The 23,946-nt window shown below is 45.8% G+C and overlaps 1 protein-coding gene across 1 annotated transcript; it reads left to right on the top strand.

Moving 5' to 3' along the window:
• The first annotated feature begins 12,142 nt into the window (after positions 1-12,142).
• On the top strand, positions 12,143-23,609 carry RASD2 (RASD family member 2). Its single transcript, XM_028747013.2, has 3 exons — positions 12,143-12,900; positions 18,609-18,888; positions 20,325-23,609. Exons 2-3 carry the CDS (start codon positions 18,618-18,620, stop codon positions 20,852-20,854), a joined length of 801 nt encoding a protein of 266 aa, XP_028602846.1. The 5' UTR covers positions 12,143-12,900; positions 18,609-18,617; the 3' UTR covers positions 20,855-23,609.
• Positions 23,610-23,946: the final 337 nt, after the last annotated feature.

Here is a 23,946-nt window from a genome sequence, read left to right as displayed (position 1 = left end):
CACCCGAAGGAATCTCTGCTGGAAGAGTATTCTACAGCGTGGGAATGGGGACACTGCATACTCGGCTTGTAGTTGAAACCAGCTGAGCTTCTGAAACACAGAGGACATTTTTCTGGATGATCTCAGTGATCCAGCTGGTATATAAGGGCTCAGGTTCCGCATTGTGAGTGTTGGAGAAGGCCTCTCCCTCCTCAGGCTAATTCCATCTGGCCTAGGGGGCGGGGCCCAGGCTCACCTTCGCCACAGCTTTAAAAGGCCTCATTGAGGACTGGGACATCACTGCTGCCGCATTGTGAGTGTTGGAGAAGGCCTCTCCCTCCTCAGGCTAATTCCATCTGGCCTAGGGGGCGGGGCCCAGGCTCACCTTCGCCACAGCTTTAAAGGGCCTCATTGAGGACTGGGACATCGCTGCTGCCGCATTGTGAGTGTTGGAAAAGGCCTCTCCCTCCTCAGGCTAATTCCATCTGGCCTAGGGGGCGGGGCCCAGGCCCACCTCTATGATTGCTTTAGGGACACTGGTGCGGCAGCAGCAAATGTTAAAGATGCTTAGATGTATTTTGGGGTGTTTTAGAGGTGCTTTTATTGTTTGCTTTGTTGTGCCACCGTGAATGGTGGTTTTTATCTATGTATTTTTGTTTTGTTCCATTTTGTTTTGTTTTGGGGTCGGACACTGAGTGGGGTGGGGATTGGTTTTGTTTGGGCGTAGTTGTTTTTGGTTGTTTTGTTTTGTTTTGTTTTCTACCTTGTAGATGGAGGTTAGTATGAGGCTTGGGATTGCGACCGTAGTGGGGCGAGGGAGGTATGGCGGTGGGGGCAGATGTTATAGGCGAAGGGGATCGAGATATGGATACGCTCGTACCCCTTCCAATCTGCGCCCCATCCCGAGAGACGAGGGTAGGGTGAGCAAGGATTACTCACCTCCTTCACTGGTGTTGTGCAATGCCAGGTCTATAGGCAACAAAACCGCCACCCTGCGAGATTTCTTTATCTCGCTGGGGGTCGACCTGGCTTGTGTGACGGAGACCTGGGTGCGCGAAGGGGTAACTGTTACCTTACGAGAGATGGCGCCCCCGGGTTTCTCCGTCCTCCACCAGTCACGGACTGTGGGCCGGGGGGGAGGGGTGGCAGTATTAATCCGGGAAGATTGTCCTTTCAGGGCTCTACCATCGCCATCGATCCCCGGCATTGAATGTGTTGGCCTAGTGTGGGGCTCCGAGGAGAGCTTGGCTGTCTGGCTGGTGTACCGGCCACCTAGCGCACCAGCAGCCACCCTGTCAGGCCTGCTGGAGGCGGTGGCCGGCTGGGCCTTGGAGTTCCCTAACCTATTGGTATTGGGAGACTTCAACTTCCATGCTGATGCCACTCCCTCCTCACAGGCTCTGGACCTGGTGTCTTCCATGGCGACACTAGGGCTCTCCCAGTTTGTTTCGGGCCCCACACATCAAGCAGGCCACACGCTGGATTTGATCTTTGGCGCCGGTATAGATGTGATCATGTCTCCTTCGATGAAGGTGCCATGGTCTGATCACTACGCTCTGAAAGCCAGGATTGACTTTCCACCCCCACCCTGCTTAGGTGGCGAGCCGATTTGGGTTCGCCCGCAGAGGCTGATGGACCCTGATAGATTCCGTCAAGCCTTGCGGGACCTTGCTCCCCCTAGCGACTCATTGATTGAGCTTGTTGAGGGCTGGAATACCCAGCTCCTGGCAGCCATCGATGAGATCGCACCTAAGCGCCCTCTGCGACCCCGCAGAAACCGGGCTCCCTGGTTTACCGAGGAGCTTCGGAAAATGAAGCGGGACCTCAGACGGCTAGAGCGAGTATGGCGGGGTGCCCGTGACGGAGCCTCAAGAACATCTTATAGGGTTTTTATGAAAACGTATGAGATGGCAGTGAAGGCCGCTAAGAAGGCTTACTTCTCGGCCTCCATTGCATCTGCTAGCTCTCGCCTGGCGCAATTATTTAGTATAATTCGGTCTTTAACATCCCTCGAAGGACAGCCAAATTTAAATAACAATCTGACACACAGCTGTGAGGCATTTGCGAGCTTTTTTGCGGAGAAGGTCCTGTTGCTCCGCCATGACCTCCCTGCCAATTTGGATACAATAAAGGAACTGGAGGCCCCTCGACTGTCCTCGGGTCCAGTATTGGACCACTTTGACCGGATATCTCCAGCCGATGTGGACAGATTCCTCCAAGCTGGAAAGCCCACCACCTGTCCTCTTGACCCGTGCCCGTCATGGCTAATTAGAGCGTGTCCAGACGAGGTGCGGGCCCCCCTGGGGGATATCATCAATTTGTCCCTTGGCACCGGGATATTCCCAGGGGAACTGAAGGAGGCGGTGGTGCGTCCGCTCTTAAAGAAAACATCATTAGATCCCTTAGATCTATCCAATTACCGCCCGGTCTCGAATCTTCCATTCCTGGGTAAGGTGATTGAGAGAGCGGTTGCTGAACAGCTCGGTAGGTTTCTGGATGAAACATCTGCTCTGGATCCATTCCAGTCCGGCTTCCGCGCTGGGCATGGGACCGAGACGGCTCTGGTCGCCCTAACAGATGATCTCCGCAGGCAGCTGGATCGAGGCGGGTCGGGGCTGCTGATTCTTCTTGATCTGTCAGCAGCCTTTGACATGGTCGATCACGAACTTCTGGACCACCGCCTTGCCGACGTGGGGATCCAGGGCACAGTCCTTCAATGGCTGCGCTCGTTTCTCTCTGGTCGGGGACAGAGGGTGGCGCTTGGGGGGGAATTGTCATCGCGTCACTCCTTGGTGTGTGGAGTGCCTCAGGGTGCGATTCTCTCCCCAATGCTTTTTAACATCTTTATGCGCCCCCTCGCCCAGCTTGTCCGGAGTTTTGGGCTGGGTTGCCATCAGTATGCTGATGACACCCAACTCTATCTGTTGATGGATGGCCATCCTGACTCGGCCCCAGACACACTGACCAGATGTCTGGAGGCTGTGGCTGGATGGTTACGTGGGAGCCGGTTGAAGTTAAATCCTTCGAAGACAGAGGTCCTCTGGCTGGGGCGGGACGATATGGGATCGAGGGGGCAACTCCCATCTCTTGCGGGGGTGCAATTAGTGCCAGCACCGTCCGTTAAGAGTTTGGGTGTAATCTTCGATACCTCCCTCTCTATGGAGGCGCAGATTACAGCTATAACAAAGGCGGCATTTTTTCATCTCCGCCAAGCTAAGCAGTTAGCCCCTTATCTCTCTCGCCCTGATCTAGCCACTGTGATCCATGCGACGGTCACCTCCAGACTGGATTATTGTAACTCGCTCTACGTGGGGCTGCCCTTGAAACTGACCCAGAAACTCCAGCGGGTGCAGAATGCCGCGGCGAGACTCCTTATGGGGTCTTCGCTGCGAGATCACATTCATCCGGTACTATACCAGCTGCACTGGCTCCCGGTGGAGTACAGGATCAGGTTTAAGGTGCTGGTTTTAACCTTTAAAGCCCTATACGGCCTAGGACCCTCGTACCTACGGGACCGCCTCTCCTGGTATGCCCCACAGAGAAACCTACGGTCTGCAAATAACAACATCCTCAAGGTCCCAGGCCTCAGAGAGGTTAGGCTGGCCTCAACTAGAGCCAGGGCCTTCTCGGCGGCGGCTCCAATCTGGTGGAATGCTCTGTCACAAGAGACTAGGGCCCTGCGGGACCTGACATCTTTCCGCAGGGCCTGCAAGACAGAGTTGTTCCACCAGGCCTTTGGTCAGGGCGCAGCCTGACTCCCTCCTCTGGCAACCTGCACAGAATTTTGCCTAATCAGTTGCCAACAATTTGATTTTAATTAATTTTTATAATGAAATGTTTTTAGAATGTTTTTAGAATTTGACTGTTTGACTATTTGACTGTTGTTAGCCGCCCTGAGCCCGGCTTCGGCTGGGGAGGGCGGGATATAAATAAAAATTATTATTATTATTATTATTATTATTATTATTATTATTATTATCAGGTTCCCAAGCTACACACCCTCTCCAGACACTACCTCTTTTCCCTGGCCACACTTGTCATTGTCCTTGCATCAAATCCCCCATGCCTGGCTGGAATGTGTCCTTAAACTCTAATGATGGTTCTTGCTTGCCTGGATAGAAGTTAAAGAGGACTGTGCAAGAACATATATAAATTAGCTTACTGTACAAAGGTAACTTTTACATTTGTTGCTCTAGCCAGCACTGACAAGTGGCCCTCGGAAGTCTGTCCAGAAGGGGAAATGGCCCTCAGGCTGAAAAAGCTTTCGTTCACTCCAGTGGACAAGCCATTTCCTCTCAATTTTCTCAAAGACACTGTCACACAGAACAGAAGCAAATTTGAGAGATTTATTAACGAAATGTTTGAGTCGTAATTCCCAGCTGTATTGTAACTCGATTCGGTGAACAGAAATGGGTGAGGCCTTTATTCTTCATGCTCCTGGCATGACATCCATCCTGCCTCCAACATCGAAATGATAAACTGGAGGATTGTGTGAGTTCCAGGTACAGCTCACGTATCTCACCATGATATGTTGAGTCACACATGCATCTGTTAGAAACACTTTTCCATTAAATGCCTGAAGCCAGATCTCCATTGGGAAAATGAGAATATGAATGATCTCCCTTTTGCATGGGTATTGTTGCATGGGTGAATGAGAACGCCTGGTCCAATAGGGCTGCTATCTATAGAGCAATGCTATGCCAACCCTCTTTTTAAACCCATTTCCCCTTCCATCAGTTAATGAGAAAAGAGAATGCATTGAAAAGGAAAGAGAGTTTCAGGAAAATTTACGAGGTGGGTTGTTGGGATTTGCTGTTGCATGGCTACCTGAATTTTGAGGTAGCAGGGGAGGAGTTGTGATTTGGTTTCCTTTCTTTCATTCTACAAATAGTATTTCTGGCGTTTTGTAGCATTCTCTCTGCCTCCAATGCATGAAAACCCTGCAATGTCTTCACCTCCGCTTTCTTCTAAATGTGGGAAGGTAGGGAGCCAGCCTAACATTTGCCGGACAGTATTTTATTGTTGTTGTTTTTACAAAAAATAAAAAATGAGTTCTTTTTACCTTTAAAGACAGCAGTACAGCAGTATGGAAAGTGTTTTTTGTGTTGTTTTTTTAAAGTAAAATGAAGAAATTCACTTAAAAACAAAATCAGCAAGAGCAGTAATCATGGGCACTTGATATACAGCTTCCCTTCCCATTCTGCAGTTAAAGACCAAGGGAGAAAAGTCTTGATGGTGAGGGGGTAAGGACACACTTGGCACTTTCATAGCAATAAAATAAACTCAATCCCACATCCACTGAAATTATAAAGAATTCTAAGTGCCCTGCATACAGGTTTCAGCATTACTATAGACACTTGTTAGGACTTAGGACAACGAAGCTTACTTCAGAGAGCCAGGCTAGTTACAGTATGTGCATGCTTTTTAAGCACGTGATCACTTGTTTGCCTGCAAACCTGGGGTTAGGGTCTATTTTTTAAATAAAAATGTATGAAAGCGATGAATAAAATCTGTCTCCTACTCCATCTCATTTTGGCCCCTGATAGAGGAAAAAGTTCCCCATCTCTCATTTAGAACATAGTTGAATCCAGGCTAAGATGGTGGTTCCAGTGAGAAGATCAAGGGAGGGAATTAAAAGAAAGTTTATACACAGCTCAACTAGTGATGCACCGATTTTACCAAGGATCAGAGGGGCAGCTTTGAAACTCGTGGACTGTGAAGAACACTGTGTGGAAGAATTTAGGAACAGTGTTGTTGCTACTGCTTTAAAAGATCTCTTTTCTTCTTTCTTGGGAGACAAATGGAGAAGGCGCCATGGTTTTTAATTAGATCATAAGACAGCATATGGAAGATGATTTCCAATTCCCGTGCCTCGCTGCTCAGTCCATTTTACAAGCCAGATGGAGCCCCAGCACACGAATGTGTTTAGATTGTCCCAGCTGATCTGTCAGCAGCTGGAAGTGCCTGGGCTATAACAAGACACATCAGAAAGGGGACCAAAATAGAACTACCTGCTAGAGAAAACATCACATGCGCTGCAGAGAGCTGCATTGTTACGGGTGGTGGTTCATTCATTTTTCATGCGTGCCCAGCTCATATTGAGGCTTTTTGTTTTCTCTCTTCTTTCTCCCCAACCCCATCTGCCTCTATCATGCTTTTTGTTAAGTTGCTTTCAAACAATGCTCTATAAAGCTTTCAGCCTCTCTTAACTCAATTCTTTCCTTTCCCCCCCCAAACTCTTGTCCAATCCCTGTCATCCAAAGAAGAGTGTGTGAAACTCTTTAAATCCTATGTTTCGGTTCCATGATCATTGACCTACAGTTCTCCAGAGGGAGACATCTGCATTTTATTTTATTTATTTTATTTTATTGCTATTAATTTTTTTTACTGGTCTAGCGATACAAGTATTTGTGTGTGAGAAATGAGAAAGTCCAGCAGCTGAATCAGCCAACAATAACAGGCCGAGGAAATTGCACGTCATTTCTTAGACGTGGTTGACACAAGCTGTTTCTCTTTTATTAGACTCATCCCTTTATTCCCTGCTGCTGCCGTGATGTGTGGGTCCCTACTGGCAATCTGAATAAGTAGAAGGTGCGGGAAACAAAGGTTGCAAGGTTAAGTTTGTACTGCAGACCCAGGACCAGCAACCATAGTGTACTAACCCTGTATTTAGCAGCTTGCATGGTAAGAACATAAGGAGAGCCTGCTGCATCAGGCCAGTGGCCCATCTAGTCCGGTATCCTGCTCTCATAGTGCCCAAGCCTAGGCGAAGCCCACAAGCAGGACCTGAAGGCAACCCCCAGCTTCTGTGGTTTCCAGCAACTGGTATTTAGAAGCATACTACCTCTGACAATGGATGCAGAACAAAGCAATCAAGGTTACCAGGGTAGCCCATAGGTGACCAGGAATTCCATGCATTGAATCCCATTGTGATGGCCTGGGAATCCGATTCAGAGAGTGAATCGGAGGAATCCCAGCCTGCACAGGAGTCCCCGCCTCCAGGGCCGGCTGAACTGGGGCAGGGCCTTGATTCTGAGGAGCCTGCACCTGTGCCGGATCCTCAGGAGCAGGCACCAGGTGAATCCATTCTGGCCCCAGAGGTGGTTGAGGACTCAGTGCCTACAGGTGAGTCTCCCCCTGGGCCCAGTAACCCTTCAGCCTCTCCTGAACTGCAGAGGCTTAGGGCAGAGAGGCGAAGGGAACTGGTTTCTCTCAGGAGGAGTGCTCGCCTTAAGGCCAGGAGAGGCGGGGCTCCTGGGGGCCGGGGCCGCCCCTGGCCTCAGAGAAGATAAAGGCCAGTCAGTCCGGCCCCAGGTTGCGGGAGCAACGTCGTCATTGAAGAGCTGTTTTGGCCAGCATCCAGTCCTGTTCCTCCAGTGTTCTTGTCCTTGTCCGGCTCCTCCCTGTGGACCCCGCTTCGCCCGTGAAGGACTGTCTGCCGACCCTCGACTCGGGTCCTGGACCTCGCCCAACGGTAACCTCCCCCCGGGACCAGCACACCCATGCAGACAGGTGAATGGGCTGCCAGACAAGGAATAGTTTTTTGCTCCATCCTGCTCTGTCAGCCTGTTTTGTTTTTGTGCTTTCCTTCTCCATAGCCAGCATTGCAACACAGCCTACTAGGTAAAGGTAAAAGGTAAAGGACCCCTGGATGATTAAGTCCAGTCAAAGGCAACTATGCAGTGTGGCGCTCATCTCACTTTTCAGGCTGAGGGAGCCAGTGTTTGTCCACAGACAGCTTTCTGGGTCATACAGAGGACCGTGACAAGTGCCAGAGCACACGGAAATGCCGTTTACCTTCCTGCTGCAGCAGTACCTATTTATCTGCTTGCACTGGTATGCTTTCAAACAGCTAGGTTGGCAGGAGCTGGGACAGAGCAACGGGAGCTCACCCCATCACATGGGATTTGAACTGCCAACCTTCCGATTGGCAAGCCCAAGAGACTTGGTGGTTTAGACCACAGTGCCACCCATATCTCCTACTAGCGCAGCTGACTAGCCTCTTAGAAGGATAGTAAGAAACAAAACAAAACTCAGGCTAATAACTTCTGTGGCTGCAGTATACACTTTTCTAACTTCCTTGTATGCACAAAGGCCCATGCTACAGATATGGTCAGTATCAACAGTGTCCACCACTGCCACAAAGACTGTGACCACCACTCCATGCATTATATTTGGCTGCATAGCCCAGAAAGATCAGGAGGCCTGCTTAGGTATTGGGAAAAGTGATGGCATGAGCCAGCCCCAAATCATCCAGTCTTGCTGGCACAGCTTTCAGGCACAGCGATAATTAAGCATGCTTCCCAGACAGTGGGTGAACAGCCAGATAACAGCTTATTCAGGGACTTAGCAATGACATCTTCTCATTGTCCCTGTGCCTGCATCCTAACGCAATCGCCCACACTCAGCCATTGGAAAAAAATGATAGCAAGGATGAAGTAGATCAGAGATCTCTGTGACGCTGGACAGCAGCAGCACTTAGTCTGAATGCTGAGAACTCCACTTCATGAGAAATTGACTCCAGAACCACTGTGGTAAGAACGCTTAACGATTCATCTTGAGTGGAATGACGTGCATACTTCGCACTGTGAGGAACAGCCTCTTTTTTAGACTGGATTCTAGGACTGTATTTTGCAACTAGTTCAAGAGTGTTTCCTCTGTTGCCACTTGTCTCACTTTCCCAGTGTCTACACGTTGAGCAATATTTTTTTTGTCTAGTAGTAAGCGAAAGGACTTCTGCAAGTGTGGCAATAGAAACGCCTATTTTTCTTTGAGAAGTTCTTAGCAGCCTTTTGAACTTGGCCACTTTCCAGAACGCAGGAAGGGATTTTGTCACTCCCTTCTCTTATTTAGTCCTGTCTCCTTCCACACATACCTGTGTGACTCCAATGTTAGAAAAAGAGAGGGACTGTAGCCCATTCAGGTAGGTTTACATCATCATGCCTCCTCGCCTTTATTTTCACCAGCAGCATCTACCGGACTACGATGCTCCAAGGACCTTTGATGTTTCATCACAAGCTTGCCAAATGACTCGTGAAGGGTGTGAAACTGGCAGGAATCTGCTGTCCCTCATGCCTTTTGATAGCCCCGGGCCTTGTGCATGAATGGAAAGCCTAGAAACCATTTTTTTGCATCTATACCAGTCTTTTGACAGTACTAATTTGGGAGGGGGGCATGCAGTAAGGGGAAATTTGAATTAACAAGGAGGGAGGGAAATGAGATGCATGCAACATTGTGTGGATGCTTGGGATAGTGCAAAAGCACAGTGAATCACTGGTGTGGAAGTGCCCTGTGAGAGTGCTAGTGTGTTTATATCCTGCATGTGGGTTTCCAATAGGCAGTTGCTGGTCCACCATGAAAACAAAATGCTAACCTAGATAGGTCTTTGGCCAGATTCAGCAGGGCTCTTATTTTGTTTGTTTTTTACCCGCCTGTCATCCTAAGGTCCTAAGGTTGGGTGACAACAATTAAAACAGAATGTTGAAAACAGTTTAAAACAACTTACAGCCACAAAAAATAAGGTGGGTCCTGAAAATTTACATATCACATATCAAAAGCCAGGGTAAAGAGGTGTGTCTTCAGCATTCACCGAAAACTGTTATGATGAAGATAGAAGTGCCAGACACATCTCTATGGGGAAGGAGTTCCTTAACCTGACAAGCTGGAATGTGTGTGATAAAGGATCTGGAAACTAAGCCTGATGAGGAACGGTTGAGGGAGTTAGGTATGTTTCGCCTGGATAAGAGCAGACTGAGAGGAGATATGACAGCCATCTTCAGATATCTAAGGGCTGTCACATGGAAGATGGAGCAAACTTGTTTGCCTCTGTTCTGGAGCGTAGGACCCAAACCAATGGATTCAAGGTACAAGAAATGAGATTCTGACTAAGCATCAGGAAGAATTTCCTGGCAGTAAGAGCTGTTTGACAGTGGAATGGACTCCCTTGGGAGGTGGTGGACTCTCCTTCCTTGGAGATTTTTAAGCAGACGTTGGGTGGCCATCTGTCATGGATGTGTTAGTTGAGATTCCTGCATTGCAGGGGTTTGGACTAGATGGCCCTTGGGGTCCCTTCCAACTCTATAATTCTATAATTCTATTCTTAGGGGCTGCCACAGAAAATGGCATCTCCCGGGCTACTGCCACCCCAGATTTCTGAGGGCAGTGAGGGTCCCCTCTGCCAATCTTAATATCCAAGGGAGTCTGTAGGAAAGGAGGAGGCCTTGAATTGGGCCTGGAAACAACCGGCAGTGCAGCTTTTTTGGAACAGGGGCTATACAAAAGAAGAATATTCCTCTAGATCCTAAAAATTTCCCTTTTGTCATACCATGTGACAGCTGTCCAGGATCTTCCTCACAATGACCTTATTACACACTTAATGACTGTGGCAAGGCTTATCAAGCTCTGGAGGACTTTAAATGCAGATTTGTTTTAGGCTTGGTTTCACAACTCTGGGACTTAATATTAATGGATGAACTAAATACCCACCTCCATGAAAAAAGAACAAGCAAGAAATCAGACATTTTTTATTCAACCTGATGTAATTTTATCTCTTATGCAACATCAGACGAACATGGCTACAACAGACCATGGTAATCTGTGGAATGACACTTTTGTTCAGTAAGTGAAATGACCTAATTAGTCAGTGTAACTATTTCAAGATTCTGTACTTATGGGGGAGGGAATATTTGTTGTCCTCCCCCCTTTTTGATGCCTGAATTTTTTTTATATAAAAAAAAATGTAACAAACAAACAGGGCTTATGTGAGATCTAAATAGACCCCTGGCCACTGCATTTTGGACCAAGTGCACACTGCAATACTGTATTGGCCCAAATATAAGCTGCACCCGCAAATAAGCCGCACCTTTAAAATTGAAGGGGGCAAAAGAAAAAAAGGCAATACCCGGGCTGCTTCCTGGGGGGGGGGGAGCCACTCCACTTTGCCGGCGGCCTTCCACCCTTCCCCCTTCTTTCCGGTGGCTCGGGGGAGGCTTGGGAGCGGCGTGTGTGCTGCGCACTGTTGCCCCATGCTCCCAGGCTGCTCTCTGGGGAGGGGGAGCTGCGCCGCTTTGCTGGTGGCATAAGGTCTCGAATGCAAGCCACACTTTAACTTTTCAGGGTCTGAATTGGGGGGGGGGGAGTGTGGCTTATATTTGGGGCAATATGGTACTTCAATCTGGAAGTTACCAGAGTGTGGAGTACAGCAGACAAATCATATCTGTCCAAGAAAGGGTCATAGCACAATGCTGGCACTCCTAGATGCCAAGGTCATCTGAGCCTCCAGCGACAGTGTTGGACAGACCATGTCTCCCCTTCCCAGATATGATAACATGGGACACATAACACATATGTCTTTACTGAAGGTGAGTGACCAACCATGGTACTAAGGTAAATGGTTAAAGAGGGAGCCAAACAAAGTCGGATTAGTGAGCAAATGCCTTTGAAGGTTTCCAGAGACATTCAGTTATCTCAGAGACAGGCACTTCTTGCACCATAAGATCAAGGTCCATCCTTTGATGATAATGAGTTGTGTGGATTTGTCGCAAGAAAGCCGACACTGGGAACGAAGTCCCACACCATTTGCCACCCTCAATCTAATCCAGCTCTTGGGTCAGAGTTAATCAGCCAGCAATGTGATGAATACCTAACAGCAGCTAAACATTGCAGGAGGAGATTATCTGCCTCAAAAGAGCAATCACAGATATCTACAGCAACGCAGAATGTCCTTATTAGGTTGAGCAGCTTCCTTCTAGCAAAAAACACTGGAAGAAAGATATATGCCGTTTTGAAAGGTTTATGCATTTTTAGGGTATCCAAAAAAAAGCAGTCTCTCACTCAGGTGCTGGTTTGCTCAATGACTCTGTGGGGTTGGGGAGCGTGAGTCTCCATTTGGATTGTGAAATCATTACTACACTCCTCCAACCCAGAGCTCCTATCTTTTGGAATAAACAAGGAGAAAATAACAAACCCAAATCTGTAAAGACTTTGTTTTCAATGAAAGTTTCCTCCTGCACTTTCTACGGAACTGTCCACTGCCCCCTCCCCCCGGCCCTTGGCAGCTTTCCCATTGATTTCAGGGGAACAGTGATTCAGTTAACTGTGAAATCTACAAAAAGAAACTTACCAGAAATTTACCAGCTGCCGAATGAAGGAGAGAGGCAGGGAGAGCTATAGAGAGAGGGAGAGAGGGAGAATACACACACACATAAAGTCACTTGAGTAGTGAAAAGCATAAAAGAGTGCTTAGCTTTTGGAAAGAAAATCTCTTGCTTATTCTTCCAAAAACCATCAAAGGCTGATTTTAAAGGGAATTTTCTATTTATTGATTTATCAATCCATCATCATCATCATAATCTCTCTTGCCTTTTATCCATTTCTCTTTCCTGCCTTGAAGCTGTGCAAGAAGGAACATATAGGCCTGGGAGATGCACTCACCCGTTCCAAAGGATAGATGTCGCACCAGAGTCCCCTCTCCTTCTCCAAATGAGTTATCTGAATTTCAAGTTACAAGACAAACAACTGTGCAAGCTTGAGGAGGAGGCTGCCAGCTCTGTTTTGGAGTAAACTGAGAGCAGTGGGAAGAAAGAGAAAAAGAGAGGATACACACACACAAACATCTCTCCTCAAGAGCCCAGATGAAAACAAGGCAACTGCTGGTTTTCGAAGAACAAACTTTGAGCCATGTGTGTCTTCTGATTCAGCAAAGACTCTCTCTGTGTGTGGGAACAGCTGCTGAAGCGCTGAAGTTGTCCTTCCCTCTCTAGAATACAGGAGTGACAGAACGGGAGGTTTGGGCAGAAAGCATCAGCTTCAAGAACTACAAGCAGCAGTTGCTGCTGCTGCTGCTGCTGCTGATTCAGTCCGCTGAGCCAACGCTGCTGACTGCAAGAGGAGCGAGTATTTCCCTTCCAAAGAAAGAGAAAGGTAAATGAAGGAGCTTTGTAGCTAGATGTGTAGAATAATATCTCCAAGCAACAGTGTCTAGATGGGTTTTTTAAAGGGAAAGGGGTTGAGGGACTTTGTAGCCGAGAGCAGAGCTAGTTATTCTGCATTGTTTCTTGTGATCTTTTCTCTTCTTTTTTCCCTGTCTTTTGAGCATGAAAGGACAGTAAATAAAGTGTGAGGGAACTGAAGCTTGCCATTATATACCCTGCGGATGCTGTGTAGCAGTTTTGTCTGCTTTAGATGCTCTGGGGCAAGCACCAAGACAGAAAAGAAAAGAAATAGGTTAGAAAGCCCCCCAAAACAGGTTTCTGATGCAGGTTGTCTGTCCGTCACCATCTCATTTCTCTATACCTGGGTCATCTTTATGTGTTCTCCCTGGTGCCTACCTTGCATATGCAGGACTGGGGGAAAGGGGATGAGTGTGTTTAAGAACTGAGCCGTACGAGACATGGCATTTCAATCTCAGCTGCTCCATAGGGATGGGATGTGACTGGGAAAGATACCAGTTTAGGACCCACTGATGCTTTTACATTAGAAATGCATAGCCAAGAGGCTCCAGAAAAGGGACGGGGAAGTTGGCAAAGACAAGCCACCAGCTGGCTTGTGGAGTGACCTTACTGTCATCATTTGTTCACTCTGTGTCTTTTATCAAGCAGATGATGATGATATGCTGTTAGAAAACTAGCTGGAGTAGTTCCTTGAGAGAAAGTGCTAACATTCAACATGTGGATGTAAGGATGGGCTAATATGATACCCTTAAATTAGTGATGGACTTAAATAGCATGAACCTGATATTAAAAAGCCTATCTATCTATCATCTATCTATCTATATCTCATAACTAGTAAATGGGCAAGACATCCTTGTTCGTTTTTTATAATGTACCGTTTGGGTGGGTGTGCACATGCACGCGCGCGCACACACACACACACACACACCCTGAGGGGTGTTCTGTGAGACAATAAAGGTGATTTTGGTGAGTCAGAAAAGCTGCAGCAACACGGAGAAGGGAAGAGAGAGAGTCTGTGTGGTGCATGAAAGACAACGGCTTCACTTTGCTTTGGAATTTCAGAGGCAATTAGAAGAACGGTGGCTGCAGGAATCAAAGTGGACCTCCATGCACTAAGCTAAAAAGCTAACAGATGGAATGCTTAGAAGCCCTTTCAGAATCAATATCTGGGCAAATGGAACCAGATTGCAACAAAAGCGTCATAAAGCAATACGAATAAGACTACAATCTGGGTGCTCTACTGAAAAGCTACCCGTTGCATCCCATGCTAGTTTCTACTTAGAGGGGGGGGGGGAATTAATGGCTATGGCTAACTTAGGTTCATTCATTTCCGTGAGTCCATTCAGAGTTTAAATTAGCTGGATGCAACCCAATGTCTCCGTTTACTTCTGTAGCTCTGCACCTCCACTTGTTGAGGAGTGCCTATACCAAGAGAACCAATGTGGTTTAGTGGTTGCAGCATCAGACTGGGGCCTGGGAGACTAGGGTTCAAAGCCACATTCAGACATGAAGCTTGCCTTGGGCTAGTCCCCCACCTCACAAGGTTGTTGTGAGTATATTATGGAGAGGAGAGGACTGAATATATTCCCCCATGAACTGCTTGAAGGAAAGGTGAGATATACAGAGAATCATAGAATTGTAATAGTAATAATAATAAATATAAATTTTATTATTTGTACCCCACCCTTGAGGGTCCAGCCTCCTGCAATGCAGGAATCTTTTGCCCAGTGTGGGGCTCAAATTCATGACCCTGACATTAAGAGTCTCATGCTCTACCGAGTGAGCTATTGAGGGGATATATGTAATAATAAATAGTAAAGTAAATACCTCTACTAAGGTAATAAATTAGAGTTTAATGAAGGTGGGGAAGGAGTTTGAGTACCAAGTACCAGTGCCACTTGCTTGACCTTGGGCAAGACATTCAAACTGCCTTTGCTTTGCTTCCCACCTCTTTAAGATGAGGTTGCAGTGGAATGCTGAAAAGGGGGCTTGTTTGGGGGAGGGTTATGTAAAAGACTAAATCTGCATGGGAAAGAAAAAATATTATTGCCAATACAACATACAAGTATTAATGTGTGTGTGTAATAGTGGGATGTCCAAATCTGTCAAGATGGACTATAAACAGCTGATTATGATATTAAGCACCATTAGACAGACAGACAGACAGACAGACAGACAGACAGACAGACAGAGATAGATAGTTATAGATAGATAGGTGGTAGATGATAGATAAATAGATAACTAGATAAATATATAGATAGATGATAGTTGATATAGATAGATAGATGATAGATAGATAGATAGATAGATAGATAGATAGATAGATGATAGATAGATAGATAGATAGATAGATAGATAGATAGATAGATAGATAGATAGAGATAGATGATAGATAGATAGATAGATAGATAGATAGATAGATAGATAGATAGATAGATAGATAGATAGATGATAGAGATAGATGATAGATAGATAGATGATAGATGATAGATGATAGATAGATAGATGATAGATAGATAGATAGATAGATAGATAGATATAGATAGATAGATAGATAGATGATAGATAGATAGATGATAGATGATAGAGATAGATGATGATAGATAGATAGATGATGATAGATGATAGATAGATAGATGATAGATAGATAGATAGATAGATAGATAGATAGATAGATGATAGATAGATAGATAATAAATATATAGATGTTTTCATTGCAACACAATAAATGGAGGGGATTGTGTTTTAAACAGGGCGCAAAGCATTAATCAATTAATTGCTACAACTGGGCTGATTCAATGGCCGATAATGCTTTTTAAGTGGACCTGTGATTTATTAGACTTCACTATCTAGGTCATACAACATCCTCGGCTTAAATGTGGGACAAAAACTCTCTGCATGACATCCAAACACAGAGATAAAGCACCCTGACATGAAGAACACCAAACTTCATAGTGGGAAAACACAATGAAGTTATTTACTGGGGGATCCAAAGCACTTTTATTCAGAGGTGAACCCCACTGAGTTCAGTGGGCTTTACAACAGAGGCTGCAATCCTAATCCTGTTTACCTGCAAGTAAACCCCATTGCAATCAGTAGGATTTACTTCCGAGTAGACATGTTTCTGATTGCATTATAAGTGTGCATAGGACTATAACCCTAGTGCAGGGGTGCGAAATTATCCGGATGCTGTTGGATTACAAATCCCGTCATTCCTGGCTCTGCTGGCTACAGCTGAGGGGAGCTGGGGCGCAACAATATCTAAAAAAACCCCCACAAGTTTCCCTCTCCCTGCCCTAGTGTAAGATGAAAGATCATCTTTGGAAGAACTAGGGCAGGGTTGGGGAAGCTTGCTCAGTTTGAAGGCTGTACTGCCCTATGGGCAACACACCTGGAGCTGCATGTTGGTGGTGGATGCAGCCAGAGGCAAAAGTGAGCAGAGGAACAGATGTGACTCTCAATTCACATGACAAAATAATGCTCCATCCTCCTTCGGGGTCCTAGAACAATGCTCATAGGGGCACTGGTTCATATTTTTTTGTCCAAGAGATATGCCCCAAGGCTTCTTTTGTCAGCCGTGACAACGGTTTTACTATTTCACTTTTGATATTTCCACAGGTTAGAAAATTAGTCGGGATGTTTTAAAAGATGGCTTGGGAAATAAGCAAGGGTGACCCTGATTTGGAGCTTCCCATGGGCATATGGATGGTCACTGTGAAATAAGAAGCCGATGAGCCTTTGTTCTGATCCAGGAGGGCTCCTCTGGTGTTCTTAAACAGATATATCTATAGCTATAGCTATATGTCATTTGAAATGCAACATTGCATAAAGAGTACATAAACTAAATAGCACATTGAGAACCCACTTTGTCTTTCATAACATCTTTCTCTGAGTTTTGCCTTGTTGCTGCATTGTTTACAGTTCCCCCCTCCCTCTATATCATATAGAAATCTATATCTTCCAGATCCAGGCAACTGATAAAGTTGGCTGTAGTCTACATAAGCTTAAGCAACAATAAATTTTTCAGTCTATAAGATGCAATGTGTGTGTGTGTTCCCGTATTTTTTATCTGCCTCTGGCTATGCTTGCTATAACCAGGGAGGCTGGTTTCTTAGAGAGATTGGGGCACTGTCCCAAAAACCTCAGTCTGCCCTCAGCCAACTCCTGCAGCCCACCTGCCTTCCTATTTACAACTGGTGCCGGGGGCCAAAACTGCCTGTCCTCCTCCTGCTGCTGCTGCTTAGTCTCAGGGATGCCCTTGTAGGACTCAGCAGGGAGGAGGATGGGACAAAGCAGGAATTAGTTGGCTCTGCCTGTCACTCGCTCTGGCTCCACCTACTCTTGGCTTCTGGGCCTTCTGTACTAATGAGGACCGGCCACCACTGGCTGAAGCAGATAGTAAAACAAATCCTCTTGAATAAGGTTCCTAGAAATCAAAGCAAACATACCTTGTAACATTTCTTTATTACCGTAGTAGAAAACCTGTGACCCTCTAGCGGTTGCTGGACTTCAGCTGCCATCAGACCCAACCAGCATGGCCAGTGGCCAGGGATGATGGGTGTTGTAATCCCCAGGTTCCCCACCCCTGCTTTATGGGGTAAAGGTAAAGGGACCCCTGACCATTAGGTCCGGTCACGGATGACTCTGGGGTTGCGGTGCTCATCTCGCTTTATTGGCCGAGGGAGCTGGCGTACAGCTTCCGGGTCATGTGGCCAGCATGACTAAGCCACTTCTGGCAAACCAGAGCAGTGCACGGAAACTCTGTTTACCTTCCTGCCAGAGTGGTACCTATTTATCTACTTGCACTGGTGTGCTTTCAAACTGCTAGGTTGGCAGGAGCAGGGACCAAGCAACGGGAGCTCACCCCATCACAGGGATTCAAACCTTCTGATCGGCAAGCCCTAGGCTCTGTGGTTTAACCCACAGCGCCACCTGTGTCCCTTGCTTTATGAGGTACTATGCTTTAATTCTCCTTTTTGTCATGCAACAGGTTTGGTGAATGAAAGATATGTTTGGAGTCTCAAGAGTCCCTGTAGTTTTCAATGACTGGCATGCTTACGCTCTGTTTATGTAACCATTCTCTCATTTGTTTTCTCATCTGGGACCCTCTGTTTATGAATTGCAAGAGATAAGACAATGGCCGATTGCACGCAGGCAATTGCTGTGGAATAATCACAGTTCACTCACTCGCTTTTTATAGGGCATTTAAATGACACCATGAACAAAACACACCTACCTACTCATCAGCTGGGATAGCCCAGTCAGTAGAGCATGAGACTCTTAATCTCAGGGCTGTGGGTTCAAGCCCCACATTGGGCAAAATGTTGATTCCTGCATTGCAGGGGGTTAAACTAGATTATCCCTGTGGTCCTTTCCAACTCTGATTCTATGTTTTCCCTGTTGAGCTTCCATACTTAGAAAATCCATTCTTTTTTAACACAACAAAACAGCTTCCCCGGGTGTAGGCGACCTACTCTTCTGTTATTCTGCTGGCTTGTGTATATTTCTGTAGCCATTTCCTAGTTTGCTGTAGCTCAGTCTTTCCTAACCCAGACTACAACTCCCATCAGCATGGCCAATAGACAGCTATGACGGGATTTGTAGTTCCTGGTTGGTGTTCCTGGTGTTGATTTTTTCATGCTGACGATAAAACCTTATCTTTTTTTTATATCTGTGCAGATCTAAGCAATGATGAAGACTATGTCCAGTGGGAACTGCACCTTGAACGTGCCAGCCAAAAACTCCTACCGCATGGTTGTCCTTGGAGCCTCCAGGGTGGGCAAGAGCTCCATCGTCTCGCGGTTTCTCAATGGCCGCTTTGAGGACCAGTACACACCCACGATTGAGGATTTCCATCGCAAAGTCTACAACATCCGGGGTGATATGTATCAGCTAGACATCTTGGACACATCTGGGAACCATCCGTTCCCTGCCATGAGGAGACTTTCCATACTCACAGGTTAGACGTGTGAGTGTGTGTGAGAGGAGGGGGTTACCAGGGGCTCTTCCTAGTAGACCCAAGTCAATGCACATCAGTTTGGGGAAGGAGAGGCAGGGGTTCAAATCAGTCCCGGGTGCTTGCAATGCCTGTTTGCAAGGTTTGGCTCATGTTATCTTTGTATTCCCATCTCCAAGGAGTTGCCAGCTGGGATCCACAGAATTCAGCCACCTCCCTATGCCCAAGAACGGTTTGGGTTTGGGTTTCCTGAACAAAGGGCTCCTGTGCTACATGGCAAGGAACTCTTAACTGAAATAAGTTTCTGGAGAAGTGTCTGATATGGCTTGGGAGTCTGTAGCTCAAAGGGGTAGTAATAATAATAATATCTCACTGGCTGTATATGAGCCCTCTGACTGTTCTCCTAGAATGGCTCTTTTTGCTCCTAGTTGTTGATTCCCTAATATTTTGTTTTACAGGTGTGGCTGAGAGCCAAAAGTGCAGAATCAATTGAAATAAACTGGGGTATTCTTTAATTCAATGAAAGAGGACCCCTTGCCAATTGCTCCCTCTTTGGAGAGCCATCTGCGTTCACCCACAATGTGGAATATGGTCTCATGGGGTGATTTTTTATTGGGTGTCTCTATGCCTCCTCTATAGAACATGTAAAACACTGAGTGAGATATAATAACTCTCTGGGCCCACCTTAGTATTCCACTGAGAACAGAAATGAGTCTGGTCAGGTCAAAACTGTAAGAAAAACCAGGTATCCAGAAAATGAAATCATGCTAGGATCGGCCCATCCATGAGGCAAACTGAGGCAGCCGCCTCAGGCAGCAGAATCCAAGGAGCACCTTTGCAGGTGTGCTCCCCGCTGCCCCACCCCCACTGCCAGAGAAGCAAGGAGATATGGCTATGGAGGCTTCTGGGTTCTGGCAAGATCTTGCCACAGCCATGCGATCCCAGCAAAGGGGGGGGGGGCAGGAGGAGGATTTTGGCACACATGCAAAAGTTTGATAGACCTGTCAGTATGCTGTTATAAAACATTATTTTGCTAAAAATCCATGTCATCTTAATAAATTCCATTCTTTACAATGAAAGCTCTGTAAATAGCATTCCTTTTATCCAAACACAGGTTCTCTAAATGTTTTGGTTAGACCATATGTTTGGTTATATCACAGAGTGAGGAAGTATGCTTCTGAATACCAGTTGGTTGAAACATCAGGGAGGGGAAGTGCTCTCGCACCCAGGTCCTGCTTCTCATAATGATCTGGTTGGCCACTTTGGGAGCAGTATGTTGGGCTAGATGGGCTACCGGTGTGATCCTACAGGATCTTCTCATGTTCTTAATATAGCTGGGATAAACAAATCCCTTGCTGTGTACGACTTTTATATTATTTTTTCTAAGAGAGGTTGTAATGGATTGGCTTAATTTGTTTCCCCCTCTTGAAACATTGCAGGAGACGTTTTCATCTTAGTGTTCAGTTTGGATAGCAGAGAGTCCTTTGATGAGGTCAAGAGGCTCCAGCAGCAGATCCTTGAAGTCAAATCCTGCCTGAAGAACAAGACCAAGGAAACAGGCGACCTTCCCATGGTGATCTGTGGCAACAAAAACGATCATGGTGAACTCTACCGCAAAGTTCGTTCTGAGGAAGCAGAGAAGCTGGTCTCTAGCGATGAGAACTGTGCTTACTTTGAAGTCTCGGCCAAGAAGAACACCAACGTCAACGAGATGTTCTATGTTCTTTTCAGCATGGCCAAGCTGCCCCACGAGATGAGTCCCGCCCTCCACAGGAAGATCTCTGTCCAGTATGGGGACACCTTCCACCAAAAATCCTTCAGGATGCACAGGGTCAAAGAGACAGATGCCTATGGCATGATCTCCCCCTTTGCTCGCCGACCCAGTGTCAACAGCGACCTGAAATACATCAAATCCAAAGTCCTCAGAGAAGGGCAAACGAGAGAAAGGGAAAAATGCACTATTCAGTGAAGAAAGCTCTGCTGAGATGGAGCCTATACACTACGTGCAGTGCCTTAAAGAAAATGGCTGACGGGAGCAAGTTCCTAATGGACTTGGGAGCTACAGGTGATGACAGTAGCAAGCACTCATGAGAGCAGTGCTTGAAACCACTTCGTCAAAAGTACCGCACCATTTGTGTAAAGAAGTGACTTAAATATTGTAAATACTTGAAGCTGCCTGGCAGGTGACTGCCATGCCCAGCACCTGTGACTTGTTCCTTCTTCTTTTTAAAAACTACTTTTCTATTTGGTGTTCTCTTCTTTGGATAAACGGGGCGTGTGAAGAAGGCTGGAGCTCAGCATTATACAAGGAGTTAGTGCAAGATGGGTCTGGCCTGCCCCATGTAGGAGTGCTGAGTTCTCATCAAGCAGTAGGCCATCTTTGGTGAGAAGATGAACATGTGCCATTGTTTTCCTCCAGGTCTCTTCAGAAATAAGACCCATGATTCAGTGTCCTGTCTTGGTTCTGTGGTGACTTTCAAGACAACTGTATATATAAAAGAAAGGCATGGATCTCTGGATTTGTCAGGTCAGAAGAAGGTTTGAACATTTGGAAGTTGTGGGGAGAAATGCACTTTTTTTGTGGCAGTGGCAATTCTTCATAGTGTCAATGCAAATGTCGCTTTTGTATTAGAGCTTTAACTTTGTTTTTGTTTCTCAAGCAACAGCCAGATGGCAGACTGTCTGTTTTAACTGAAATGTGAGCTAATCAGCAAGTATGATCTGGAAATGCCAACTGTTTTCCAGTTACATAATGTGTACAGTAACTAAAATTGTTGTACTGTAAAAAAAAAACCAGCACATCTGACAGCTTCATGTGATTTTGCTTCATTCAATTTTCTGTTCTTTGAAAGAACTATATATATATGGGACACTTTACTATTTCCTATTTACAAATCCCACCTGCCTCCCATTCCAATTATCTTATAATGTGTCTGTTCTATACTCCACTGTATACAACCACCGTGGGTATGATCTATCCAGTGGCCAACACCCGCTTTTTTTACACTAACAAGGCTGATGCATGCCTACTCAGAAGTAAGCACCACTGATTTCAATCTGACTCCCAGGTAGCAATGGATGAGTCTGTCCATTTCAGTTTCTCTCTGCTTCTCATATTTCCAGTCTTATGTTCAGTTCTCCACATTTTCTCATCAGTTTGCAAACATTTTTTAAAAAATAGGCCTCATGAAAATTCACCCTCATTGTACTGTGTATTTTGCCTAAATTATTGTTTTTCTGCCCAGTATATACATTTTTGCAGGCACTTCCCCAAATTTAACATGTATTTGTCAGTTATTTTCACAAACGTATGTGATTTTGCTCATGCTGTCCCCTAATATATGCATTTTCATTTTATCTGGCTAAAGAACTACAGCATAAAATTCGGAGAAGTAAAATGATTATTACTTCCAAGTTGGCATGATTAGGACTGACCTGCAACTGGCCCCAGTGTTCCTAGTGTTCAAATGTCTGGAAAATGTTATCATAACAGGATCTTGTTCACAGGATCACAAAAATATATAAGGTGTGAAGTTTAGTTTAGGATGTGACTGTCTTCTAAATCACATTCGCTGAAGCGGGGTCACCGGTGTACTGAATGAGTGTGTGCAAATGGGGTTTTCTTTTAAGATGGTAAAACATCTCTCTCTTTTTAAAAAAAAGAAAAAACAGCATAAAACCCATGGTTTTGCTTCTGTCAAAGCCATCTGTTCATAGCAAGAAAAATAGTCATGTCCAAATGAGACCTGTCTGTCACTCAAGCCCTGTTTTAAAATCTAGCACCCAAGTGGCTCTTGAGACCTGGAGGATCTTTGTAAAGAGGAGGGAAATTTCACTCAGAACCACTGCATGATGACAGGACACAAACACACCCTTTTAGCAGTGGCTCCTTTCCCTGCTTAGACCCATGACAGCTCTCTGCTCATAATGGACATGTTTATCTGAGCAGAACATGGGGTTTTGCATGCCTCGGACGTACTGCAGAAGTTGGCTACCCATTCACCATGAACAGGGAGCTGCCACAGGTTTAAGAATGGGACACCAGGCCCATCTCTTCTTAATTCTCCCTCTTGTCCCCATGTGGAGGTCCTCTGCCCATAGCTCTCTTCTTTCTTCTCACTTCACCTTTGCTAATTCAGAGTGCTGACGCAACTGTGTGCACTAAAAACAGACATTTTAAGAAAAAAAATACCTCAGACATGGGTATGCATTGTAGTGTGTGTGCGCGTGAGTGTATGTGATTGAATGCAACGAGGGGGAACTTCAGTCTTAGTAGTGTTGACACTGTAGACAACGTGGATTGATACGTTGTACCAGCCCTTGAATATTTGACACCTCCTGTGTTTTACTATACCTCATATTCTGTATATATGTAAATAGTGCTGTGTGTACACTGTTTAACGTTGCAAGTTCTGCTGATGCTGAATGAATATTCCCTCTGCCGTCTGACTGGTAACAGAGGCTTAAGGGTAGTAGCCCCTAACAGACAAATATCCCCCATCTTATGTATTGCAGGGGTTTAAACTAGGTGACTTTTGGGGTCCCTACAAACTCTACTGTTCTGTGATTCCATGATTCTGAACCCTCCTTCCCTCGCAAATGTAAAATACAGTATTGCTTGGTCTCTAGTGCCATGGCAACCTTCTCTATTATTTTCAGGTGTCTCACAACTTGCATTAATATAGATCTATATTCCTTTCCAAATAAACCTGATTTATTTATTAGCTGTGTCTCAGATGTTGTGCATGTTCACCAAAATATAATATGGTAAACTAAAGCAGAGGTGGGCAATGTCTCAAGATGGGTCTCCTGATGGGCTCAGAAAATCAGATTCTGATGGAGAAGTGGAAGAAACGTTGTAGACTAAAATGAGAGGCTTTTTTATTATTCAGTAGGTGCTCTGTGGTCTGGAAACAGGCCACACCACAAGTCTTCCTGCCAAGGAGGAATCACGGTCCTGCTACTATAAGCACCAACTGGGAAATTGGTTTGCGGGGAGATGATGTTTTGCTAGATTTCTTCTTTCTCTGTTTCTAGTGGGGGAGATATTAAAAGGGTACC

This window comes from Podarcis muralis, chromosome 10, assembly GCF_964188315.1.
Source record: "Podarcis muralis chromosome 10, rPodMur119.hap1.1, whole genome shotgun sequence".
Lineage (NCBI taxonomy): Eukaryota > Metazoa > Chordata > Lepidosauria > Squamata > Lacertidae > Podarcis > Podarcis muralis.
Note: the sequence above shows the minus strand (reverse complement) of the source record. Positions and strands in the feature narration are given on the sequence as shown.